This window comes from Bos indicus x Bos taurus, chromosome 21 (genome assembly GCF_003369695.1).
Source record: "Bos indicus x Bos taurus breed Angus x Brahman F1 hybrid chromosome 21, Bos_hybrid_MaternalHap_v2.0, whole genome shotgun sequence".
NCBI classification, from domain to species: domain Eukaryota; kingdom Metazoa; phylum Chordata; class Mammalia; order Artiodactyla; family Bovidae; genus Bos; species Bos indicus x Bos taurus.
In genome coordinates this window covers 45960677-45972678 of record NC_040096.1, presented here as the reverse complement: position 1 = coordinate 45972678, position 12002 = coordinate 45960677, and the positions used below count along the sequence as shown (strand labels likewise).

Sequence of the window (12002 nt, the reverse complement as noted above, 5' to 3'; positions counted from 1 at the left end):
AACCAAAAAAAATCAGAGCTCTGAAGAGCTCTCACCAATTTTTAAAAATAGGAATGCTAACCCTGAACCCTAAGGGCCTGGCTGAAACCTTGCTACCACCTGCCATCACATCTTAAAACTCATTTCCAGCTCTATGGGGAGGCTTAAATGAGATAACCTAAATAAAGCATCTCTACCCATCTTAGTGTTTCAGGCACATTACAGTATTCTATAAATATGATTTTCTTCCTTAATTTGACACAAACCATCTGCTGCCTTGATTGCCTCTGTGGTTTTTGGAATACTCTCTGTGTGCATACCTGCGTGAACCTGTCTTAGTCTCTGGCCCTGGCCCCTCTTTTCTATCTGCTGCTAATCAATCTTTTATTCTGACAACTAGCAGTGTGTCTTCCTTCTTCCCACTTCCCTCGTCCCAGGGGTTGTTTCCATTATTAATAAATGAGTCAAATGAAGAACTAAGGAATAAGCAGATACAAAGCCTTGTATGAGAAAGTTCAGATTTAACACTAAACCACATAAATAACTAGAAAAACAAGGGTTTCAATCCTTGTTCTGCTGCTTATTAACTGTGTGACTCCCAAGCAAATTATTTAACCTCTCTGAGTCCTTGTTAACCCATTCGTAACAATCAAGACAATTCCTATTCTATAAAATTGTTGTAAGCATTAAAATGAAAGTGAATACAAAACACATAACACTCTAAATATTTAAAGCTCCTATTCACCTTCTATTTCCTATCTAAAAATGTCCTTGAACTACTGACGAGTATTTTCAAATTAGTTATATAATTAAACAGATTAATTATAATAGTAATTATATATTAAACATTTAAAATATCAAACCATAACTAAACCAGAAGAAATTGAGGTAACTATTCAGCATCTCTGTGAAGAAATGAGGACTTTCTAAAGCTGAAACACGATGGAAGAGAGAGAATATCAATACAATTGCCTAAGAAAAAACATTACTTAAATGTATCTTGTTGACTTTTATCTATGGCAATGTAGTGCACTAGATATTCACAAAAAACAAAACTAAATAAAACTCCCAACACATCTAGACATTCTAGATAGAATACCACAAAATCTTTTTAAAAATATAGCTAATCTCTCAAGAAAATAAGATATATCCCCAAGGATCAAACATAAACAAGGAGCTAGAAACCAGCACGCTAACCTGATACTGAAACTGTGGTTTCCTTGAGGGTATTTGTTGGTTACTGAACAGAGGAGGCATGGTTTTTAGTGACTGTTTGGTTAAAAGAGAAAGATCTTGGAGGTAGCTGAGATCCCTGTATGGTTCTGAAGGGTTACTACATTTTATGAAAAGGCTGACTTAAAACGATCCACCTGAGGAAAATTTAGCACAGAGCGTAAGCGGAGAAAAAAGTTTTCCCTAAACATATATCATCTCAGGTCTGATTTCTACATATCTGAGATTTAAACACAGAAAATCCCAAGCCAAAAAACTAAAGCAGTCATGTGCTGGTGGCAGATAAGGATACCTGGCTAAAAAAATTCAGCAGAAAAAAAGCAGATACTATTTAAAGGGGGCTTCCCAGGTAGCACTGTGGTAAAGAACCTGCCTGCCAATGCAGAAGATGCAAGAGACAGGGTTCGATCCCTGGGTTGGGAAGATCCCCTGGAGGAGGAAATGGCAACCCACTCCAGTATTCTTGCCTGGAGAATCCTGGACAGAGCAGCCTGGAGGGCTACTGTCCACAGGGTTGCAAAGAGTCAGACGTGACTGAGCATATGCACACACACACACATACACACAACCTGAAGAGCCACGTCTTCTGTCCAAGGCTCACAGAATTCCTACCAATAAAGCCTCCAGAATCATGAAATAAGCAAACAAACTGTGAGGTTTGGCAGAAATAAGAAACAGCAGAATTAGGCTTTGAAGAATGTCTGATAATGACTTACTGAATAAAAATATGAATTAACTATTAAGCAGTATGAAAGACAGAATGAGGACTTACATATGACTTATTAGAGTTCCAGAAGACAGAAGTAAAGACAATGGAAGAGAGGCAATACCAGAAAAGTTAACAGCTGAGAAATTTTTGGAATTAATGGAGGGACTTCCCTGCCGGTCCAGTGGTTAAGACTTCGCCTTGCAATGCAGGCGGTGCAGGTTTGATCCCTGGTCAGGGAGCTAAGATCCCACATGCCTCGTGGCCAAACAACAAAAAAAAAAACATAAAGAGAATTAATGGAAAACAAATTCTGAGATGCAAAAGTCACAACAAATCCAAGTCAAGAGAGAAAAATAATCCTGTGGAGACACACAGTACAGAAATTGAAGAACAACAAAGAGAAGAGTCTTTGCAGCCAGTGAGGGAAAGGGAAAAAAAAATCTACAAATGACTGTAGGCTTCTAGCACAGACTGTGGAAAGCAAGGTCCTAAAAATATTAACAGGAAGTAACTGTCATCCTAGAGTGTTATAACCCCCTAAACTGTTATTCCACAATGTTTACAAATAAAGCTATTTTGAACAAATAAAAACTGAACTAAAAGACTTTCAGGGAAGGAGTGCCTAGGATATTCTTCAAAAAGCAAAACATAAACCTGCAGGGAAGGGTTGCAACTCAAAAATAATGAACAAGGGGCTGCACTGGTGGTCCAATGGTTAAGAATCCACTTTCCAATGCAGGGGATACGGGTTCAATCCCTGGTTGGGGAACTAAGATCCCATGTGCCTCCAGGCAACTAAGCCTGCATGTGGCAACTACTGATCCTACGCTCTCTAGTGCCTGCGCACCACAAAGATCCTTCATGCAGCAGTGAAGATTCCGCATGCCACAACTAAGATCTGATACAGACAAATTAATTAATTTAATAATTAAAAAGCAGTGAACAAGTAACTAGTATTAATAAATTATGTATAAACTTAAACACAACTAAATCTATGAGATCAAAGTAACATCTCATCTAAAGTATGAAAGGTGAGAAATTGTGAACTATAACTTGTAATTTGGGAGGGAGTAACTGCAGTTAGAGTTCTAAGGTCCTTTATATAGGAATTTTATCGAGGAGAACAGAGCTATTGATTGGTATTTAGATTCTACTAATGGAGGTATGTATACTGAAAATTTAAGATAATCTTTAAAATATAGAAATGGAAAATGTGGAGGTAATCAATAAAATAGAAATAGAGGATATAAATTTCTGATGTAATTTTAAAACTCAATAAATCACACATACTTACCAAAAAAAGGTCAGGAGAGAATTTTAAAAAAGGATAGAGAAGAACAAATTAAAAACACAGAATAGGTTGGACTTAAATACCAAAATAATTGGACTAAATTTATCAGTTAAAAGACAAAAATTGTTAGAATAGTTTTATTTTAAATCAAGGTATATGTTATTTATAAGTAATACACCTAAAATACAAGGCCAGAAAAAAGTGAAGAGATGAAAAAAAATAAAGAATGAAAAAACCTCTTATCAGGCAGATGCCAAGCCAAATAAAACTAGGGTACCTGCTTTAACTGTCAAGACAAAATAGACTTTAAGGCAAAAATCACTGTTACAGAGACAAAGTGTATAAAAAAAGGATAAAATGTTACACTCATTAATAATACAAAAATTTTAATATGTGTGTGCTAATACAGACTCTCTTTCTCTCCCTCTCCCTCTCTCTCAGTCATGTTCGACTCTTTGCGACCCCATAGACTGTAGCCTACCAGGCTCCTCTGTCCATGGGATTTTTCAGGCAATAGTACTGGAGTGGATTGCCTTTTCCTGCTCCAGGGGATCTTCCCAACCCCAGGCTCAACTCGGGTCTCCTGCATTGTAGACAGACGCTTTACTGTCTGAGCCACCAGGGAAGTCCTCTCTCTCTCTCTATATATATACACACACATATATAAAGTAAAAACTGATAGAATTAAGGAGATATGGGAAATTAAATATCTTATTTACAAGAGTATCTAAAATAATAAAATACTTAGGAATAAACTAAAGTGAAAGATTTGTATACTGACAATATAAAACACTGATGAAAGAAATTAAGGAAAACACAAAAATAAGTGGAAAGAAAGCCCATGTTCATGGGTTGGAAGACTTATTATTGTTAATATGTCCATACTACCCAAAGCAATTTAAAAAAATCAATGTAACCTCTATCAAAATTCCAATGACTTTTTAACAGCAATAAAAAAACAATCCTAAAATTCATATGGAAATACAAAGGACCCCAAGTAGCCAAAACAATTTTGAGGAAGAAGAACAAATGTGAGGAGGCCTCACACATCCTAATTTTAAAACATATTATAAAACTACAGTAATTATAACAATATGGTACCAGAATAAAACTTAGACCAATGGAATAGAAATAGAGAGCCTTGAAAATAAACCCATGCATGTATGGTCAACTAAACTTCACCAAGGGTGCAAAGAATATATACATCACTTTCACTGCAGCATTATTCACAAATCACATTATTACTTATATGATGATTTATTTATATTATTCACACTCTAAATTAAGAAAGGGTAACATGGTTGGATATAGTATCAATATATAAAACTCACTTTTTTATGCAGCAGCAGAAAATAAAAAGTAAAAAAGGTAATTTTAAAAAAGCTGTTACTAAACAACAAATAAAATTAATAATAATAACAACTGTAAGAAGGAAAAGAGCAAGGTAAAATTATTAGGCTATTGAGTCATCATCTCACTAGAATGAAAGCTGCAAAAAGAGAAATTGTGATACTGATGCAAGAGGAGCTAAACACACCACAGGAATAGATGGAAAAAACGCTAAAAACAAGCCAGCACACACATGGATATTTGGTATAAAAAAGAGATGGAATTGCTGATTAGTGGGGAAACAATGAAGTATGTAATAAACAGTGAGATCACTTATCCATAAGCAAAGAAGTAAAATTAGATCCATACTTTAATCACACAAAAATGAATTAAAGATAGTTTAGCAACAAAAAGCAAAATTTCAAATTTTAAAAGAAAACATATCGTTTTACTCAAAGTGGGGAAAACACAAGAAACATATACAGTATTATAAAGGAAAGATGATAAATTCAACCACATTAAAATGTGAAATTTTGTTTAAAAGGTCATTAAAAAGAGTGAAAAAGATTCCCCATTGCCTGGGTAAAAATATTTGCAAAGCTTATAACCAGCAGTGCATTTGTATCCAGAATATATGAAGACTCTCTACAGTCAATGAGGAAAAGACTAAAAGCTCAACATAAAGGTAAAAGATATGTACAGGTACTTCTTAGAAAAGAAAACCCAAACAGCCAGTAAACACCAAAAGATGTTTCATCTCAGTTATAACCAAGAAAATGACACAAGCTCCATCATTTTTATATCTATCTACTCCCAGTACTTTAATGGTTTATAAAGATATGGTACATTAAGATAAGAATCATCATAGAACTTGTTCTTATTTTCACTAGTTATTTATGATCTTGTCTAGGTCTTATGAAAAGTAATCTGCAAAATCAACACTATGTTTTCCAGTGCTAGAGAATCCATTTTTCCCCCATAGAGAATTTTGCCCTAAGATGTGGAGACAGATCAAAAAATTGAGAAATTAATACAACTACCGGTTATACATTTTTTGCGTCTTTAGCATTATCCTAATTATACTACTTTTGGTGATGCCAGATGACATAATCATTACAAAGTCTTTTTAAGGCGACAGCTGCAAAACTTCTAAAATTATATCACTTAGTTCTTTTGTATGATTCTTTCTTTGTGTCCTATTTCCAATATAGCTTCCAGTGAAACTGTATTAAAAAAAAAATTGCATAAGTGGGCTGAACTAAAGTACTATTCAATTTTGTTTCATTTATTTTACTTTTTTAACTGCTGCACTCAGAAGAAGACTTGAAGAACTGAAATCAGCTTAAAAGTTAAGCAAAATAACAGTACCTCACAATGCTGGCGAGAAGCTTGAATTTCACATTCATATTTGTTCTTTACAGATTCTAAGCAGAGCTCTCTATAGATTCCTGCAACCAAACACAATTACTCTGATTATGTTAGCAATAAGGAGTTTCATTATCACTTCCCTGTAAGAATTCTGTCCTATTTTATAAAATGAATCAAGAAGAAATTGGCGGGTCTAACTTTACCTTTAAAAACTAGAAATAACAAGGCTCAGTCAAAATATATGTCAAAGAAGACTACAAAACTAAGAGCTAGAGAGAAACTACACTGCAAATTTTAGTTCTTACCCATTTTTCTAAAAAATATTTCTAAATGCTTGTTAGAGAATGATTAAAACAAAAATAAAACTCTTCACCTATGAAAAACAATGTCTCAGGATTCATAAGGGAAATAGAGTCAAAAAACTCTGGTTTCTCAATCATATATACTCAAACTAACAACTGGATACCATAACCATGGAAACCACTATTTTTTAACTATTACTTATATTCAGAGTCCAAAGCTTCCAAGAAGACTAAATGTATAAACTAATATAACGAAATTTATAAATTAACACCATGTTTGAGTGCTCCTGACAGAGCTTTACCTAGAGAATAGATGTTCAAGAGAGTTTAACTTAGAGGTACCAAGACAACCACATAAAATAGGCACCCTAAAAAAACCACATAAAATAGGCCATGCAAATACACCATCACAAAAATGGCAAAGAGGTCTAGATGTACATACTTAACTCTATGCCATAGCTGCCTCTAGAACTGCAATACTCTTTCTTGTAAAATAAAGGCAAGGAACAGATATCTGGAACTATGCTGTCAGCAACACAATCACACACACTACTCTTTGTACAATCAAAAAGTACAGGAGGCCACCTAGTAGCAAAGTGAATAACTGACTCAAGTAATATTTTCAAAACATTAGGAAGTCCACTTAGTTCTTTTCAAATGTCAAAGAAAAGTAAGGACATGTTTACTTTTAAGGATGTGCTAAGTCAATATGCAAAGATAGCAGATTAAGCATCACATTATCTATATACTTAAGCACTCAAGACTAAAATTCGGTTTAAGGAGGATTCAGTATAAGAAGAACCTATTATCAACAATGCCATAGGTATTATTAAGATATAACAGGTGTATGAGGATCAATTATTGTTCCCCAAAAGAAAACAATCAGCATCTCCAGTAAATTTCAGTTTTCAGTTTGACTATGAAAAATCATTAAATGATCTTCAAATAGATATATCCTTTGTTAGGCATGGTAGGACACAATTCTGAGGCCAGATCCCAGTTACAAACAGAAGACTGAAATTTAACCATACAAATAAAATACGTGTCCATTTATTCATAATCACAAATGCATCATCAAACTTTTCAAAATAAAAACTTATAACTGAACTACAGGTTTGAAGGTTAATTTCCTGTTCTGTAACATCCTGATCAAATTTTTTTTATGTTTTTATAAATAAGAACTCTTTATCACTCTTAAAGATGAAAAATACTAAGAGGACTTAAATTGAACATTAATAGAAAAATAAACTATGGTAGTAACAGTATCTCTTAATGAAAATATCCTGGTTTCTAATTGTTTCACATGTGGAAATACCTTTTCAACAACACTGTGACCAATTTGAGGGCTTTTTTTTTTTAACCCTCCACAGCAGCAGAGAAAAGCAGGAGGCATTTAATAAATTAAAATAACTGTGGGCTGATTGATAGTATAATGTTCTGTTCAATGTAAATACATTTGTACTTCTATTAACAACAACCACTCATTTGACAAACACCTTTTAAATCTATTGAAGAATTCATATTCTACTATATGGAAAAGATGTTTCACTTTCCTACCTGCTACCTTTGTACGAATTTGCATATTTTCCTGTAAAGTTGCCAGTGGTTCCAAATATTCTGGTGCTTTTCCAGCTATGACTTCTTGTAGTTTTGCATCCACCTGACTTAATCGTTCTTTATAAAGTCTTAACAAAGCAAAAATTAATATATTAATTTTAAAAGCCCAGCAAAGGCTAACAATTTATCATTTCTATATATTATCTCTTAATATCATTCATATTCTGATAGCCTACCAAATGTATTTTTTCCTTGATCTCAGGTGACAAGAACACAGTTACATCATTTGACTTAAATGCAAATCATCACAAAGAAATGTTTTTCTATTTTTTAGATATATCACTTTTTAATGGTGAATTTACAAATCAAAAAAATACAACCAAAATAACTACCTCTGGACACTGCAGATGTTTTTAACTGCAGAATAAATCAATTCTAAGAGAAAAGGTCAAATAAACACTGAGTTTAAAAGGAACAAATCATTTTGATTAATTTAGATACAGGCATTACTAGCTGTCAAAAATAAATAATTCCCTGTCTCCTCTCCAAATCTCCTGAAAAGAAGTCAGTATAACAATATTCAGCCTACTAATTTTTAAGAGAACAAAGCAGCAGCAGAGTAAAACCAAAGGCTAGGGAACTTAAGACCTGGCATATTCAGCTCATCTAGACTGCGAATGAAGAAGCTGTAACAACATGAGTTGCTTGGCAGATGGGGAAGTGAAAAGCGGGGCAAAGAATCCCCGTTGCTCTTTTTACGAGTCTACATGCAAACAGGCCGAATGTAACAGCTGTCCCATCAATACCTTCAGCTTGATTATCAAAGATGGTATATGAGGCAACTCAATGTTTATTTTTACCAATAGTCCTTCAGGATAGAACGTTTTTTTTAACAAGAAAATGTTGAAACTGTCATTCTTTGTGAGAAGCACTTCTAACCCTGGTTTTGTAGCATTTCAAAGGTATCCTAAAATTTCAAAGCAGATTAACAATTTAAGATCATTATGTAAAAAAAATTTTTGCCATTTATTACTGCATCATAAGTGACTATGTCACAATACATCACAAGGATGGCATATAGTAACTCCCAGAAGAAACCACTGATTATGCTTATAGTTGTTTGTATAAATAGCAATTGACTATTGAAAACATGATGATACTTGGCGTTCATGTAATATTCCACTCTTTCCTCTTGAAAATACCAACTAATACAACTAAGACAACTAATATTGTCTATTATTGATCATTATATTTAGCATAGCAATTTATATAATGATTTTAAAGGAATAAAGCAAGTTTGAGTGTTCATACTAGTTAATATTCTTTTTTTTAAATCAGAAAGGAAAAATTATTTGAATCAACTTCCAAAATAATACATTATCATGTCTGAGTTAAATTTTTCTAAAATTCAACATACAATGTATGAAATCCAAAAAGTATAACACGATACTAATAGTTTTTGAAATTATAAATACAACTTCAGACAAAATGCTAAAAAACTAATACAAAACATGACTGCACCTGAAAAACATCAAACTCATACAAAATATGGATAATAAGGTATCCTGTATAGGTGAACATCCTGAATGAAGAGGATATGTGAATTAACAGTATTCAATTAACTCACTTTTAAAAGAATAGGTTCCTCAAAATCAGTATAATTTCTACAACCTTGGAATCAAGTATAAACTCATCAAAGGCAAGGATCATGAGTCCGGCAGCAGCAACCACAATACTATTCACAGAATAGAAGCTAATTAATGTTTGTTGGATGCTGAACACTGTAATGAATGGACACTTGGGTGGGACAAGTCCCTCTTTCTTTTTAAGAAGGTGGAAGAACTCACCTTCCACCACTTTACAAACTGCAAATTGTGGATTTTCTGCCTTAGGAAAGGAGTGCTATATGTGCCCTATAGTGCTAGAACAGGCAAAAGCAGGATATTCATTATTATTATTAATATATCTCTCACCTCTTCCAAAGAGGATTTGAGACAGCTTAAAGAGATACACAGTATGAGAAGACAAAAATAAAAAACAAAGCAACCGGGCAAGACAAAAAAATAATTATAAACCTTGTGCCGAGATCTTTTTTCAAAAACATTTATAGATACCAATTCCTTGAGAAAGAATCCTATTAAATAGTGTTAATGAGTCTACTTTTAATACTTTCAGAAATGAATAATGCTGATAGGGGGAACTGGCTGGTGATCATGGTGAGCCATGAGAAAGCAAAAACCAAGGCAACTGCCTGCCCCAAGGGGAACAAGATTAGACCAAATGACTCACTAGATGCAAACTTCTCCTATGTAATATATTATACTAGAGCTTTACAACAATTTTAATTTCTTGGATAACCAAAAAAGGCTCTATAAAAGCTCAATAACTGTTTAAGAATCACTCGTTCATGGATTTCTTATGCTAAAATACAAATTTGCTTCCTCTTTGCCAGAATGACCCCAAATGAACTGAATGAAGTCTCTGTGTTGCCCAAATAATGGATTCCTGGGAATCCAAACTAATTTTAACTTCAAATTAATAATGTAAATCTTTAGCATTAGAAAGTATCATGCTTTTTAAAGGCAAAATTTTATACTATGGATTATTTTGGATTGCTTATATCAATTTGTCACACTAGCATAGAACATTATCTATATATTCATCACTAATACCAATGAAAGTTAACACCAGAAATGGCATAAACAGCAGGATTCGTCTGGTAACGAAATCTGTCTTATTTCAGGCTGGCAATTCCAGATATTAAATGGGCTTTCATCTCTTCTTTGGGCCTCTCTAGGGAAGAAGTAGGAAAAAGAGAATAAGCAGCAAAATCACAAAGAATCCATAAACTGAAGAGGCAGCTTCTGAATAAGTTAAGCTATCTATGGTCTCAAAGGTTTCTCCCTTTCATCTACGTTTCCTAAAGTATGCCCCATGACCTTGCCGGCAAGTTCCAAACTGAATGTTCACCTTTAAGATGTCTTTAAAATCTGCATCTATTCTATTCTCTCCAGTCACTGGAGCCCCTTCGTGCATTACCAACTTTACATAAGAGTTCTGGCATTATAAAGAGGGGGAAAAAACAGTATCTATAAACACACACTACATGCCAGACAAATGGCTGAGAATTTTATATACTGTTCATTCAATCTTTACAGTAGATAATAAAGAATCTATTATTATATTTTTAAAATCTATCAAGAAAGCCTGGATTCAGGGCCTGTGATTCCACTACGATTCCTCCAAAGTAATGTGCCTTAGTGGAAGGAACATGATAGCACCTAAGAGGCAAAGCCTAGCTTAATTTATCACCTTCTGATAAACTATGAACAAATCACTAAACCTCTGTAAGCATCAATCTTCTCAAGAGTAAATGAGAGAGAAAACTATCTTCCAACCTTACAGAGAAGCAAACTAAACAATGCATGTGAAAACATGCAATGTATACATTATCCAATGTTAAGATATAAATAAAAATCACCATGCCATCTATGGGAAATAACTCTTATTCTCAAATTTTTTAAAAAATGTTATCTTTATCCAGTTTTTTAACAAAGGAATGAATGAAGCATATTAGAACCAAGGGTGCAGCAATCCAAGGAAAACACTTTCATAACCAATACCCACATAAAAATCTTATTAAATCCCCCCCAAAACCAGCCTCAATTAGTTAATGAGGCCTTCAACAGGAAAACAATAGTTGAAGCCTTTTTCAGGGCTGTCAGTCCCATAAAAAACAAAAAGGAAAATAGAAAGAATATAATTTCTCTCATGCTAGTATACATGTGACAAGGTTGAGATCCAATGACAGTGACCTTCAGAAGTTACTACTTACTGATCCTTGAGATCGGTAAACTGTTTTTCAAGATTGGACATTTCATCTAAACATTCCATTCTTCTTCTTTCACAGTCTTCATCATCCATTTCTGTTAATAAAATGCAAATATCAAAGATAAAACTAATGTTATGTTCCAAATACATCTGAACGTTAATTCAAATGGTTAAAGAAAAAAAAAACACAGAAAAACTACATTAGGACTTAAATATTTATCAAAAATAATTTCCACTGTAGATTTAATGTAAAATACAGATAAAAGTTAAAACAGTCGCTAGTGTAATAGTGTAGTGTTAGTCGCTCAGTTGTGCCCGACTCTTTGAGACCCCATGGGCTGCAGCCCACCAGGCCCCTATGTCCATGGGATTCTCCAGGCAAGGATACTGGAGTGGGTTACCA

At 33.7% G+C, this 12002-nt stretch overlaps 1 protein-coding gene across 2 annotated transcripts in view; it reads right to left on the bottom strand.

Moving 5' to 3' along the window:
• Positions 1-12002, bottom strand: part of BRMS1L (BRMS1 like transcriptional repressor) — a 44300-nt gene that overhangs the window by 28448 nt on the left and 3850 nt on the right. For both annotated transcript variants that reach the window (XM_027521157.1, XM_027521159.1), the window contains exons 2-4: positions 11604-11694; positions 7769-7896; positions 5910-5989 (exon numbers count right to left, since the gene is read on the bottom strand). In XM_027521157.1, coding sequence (XP_027376958.1) covers positions 5910-5989; positions 7769-7896; positions 11604-11694 — 299 coding nt within the window. The remainder of the gene's footprint in view (positions 1-5909; positions 5990-7768; positions 7897-11603; positions 11695-12002) is intronic.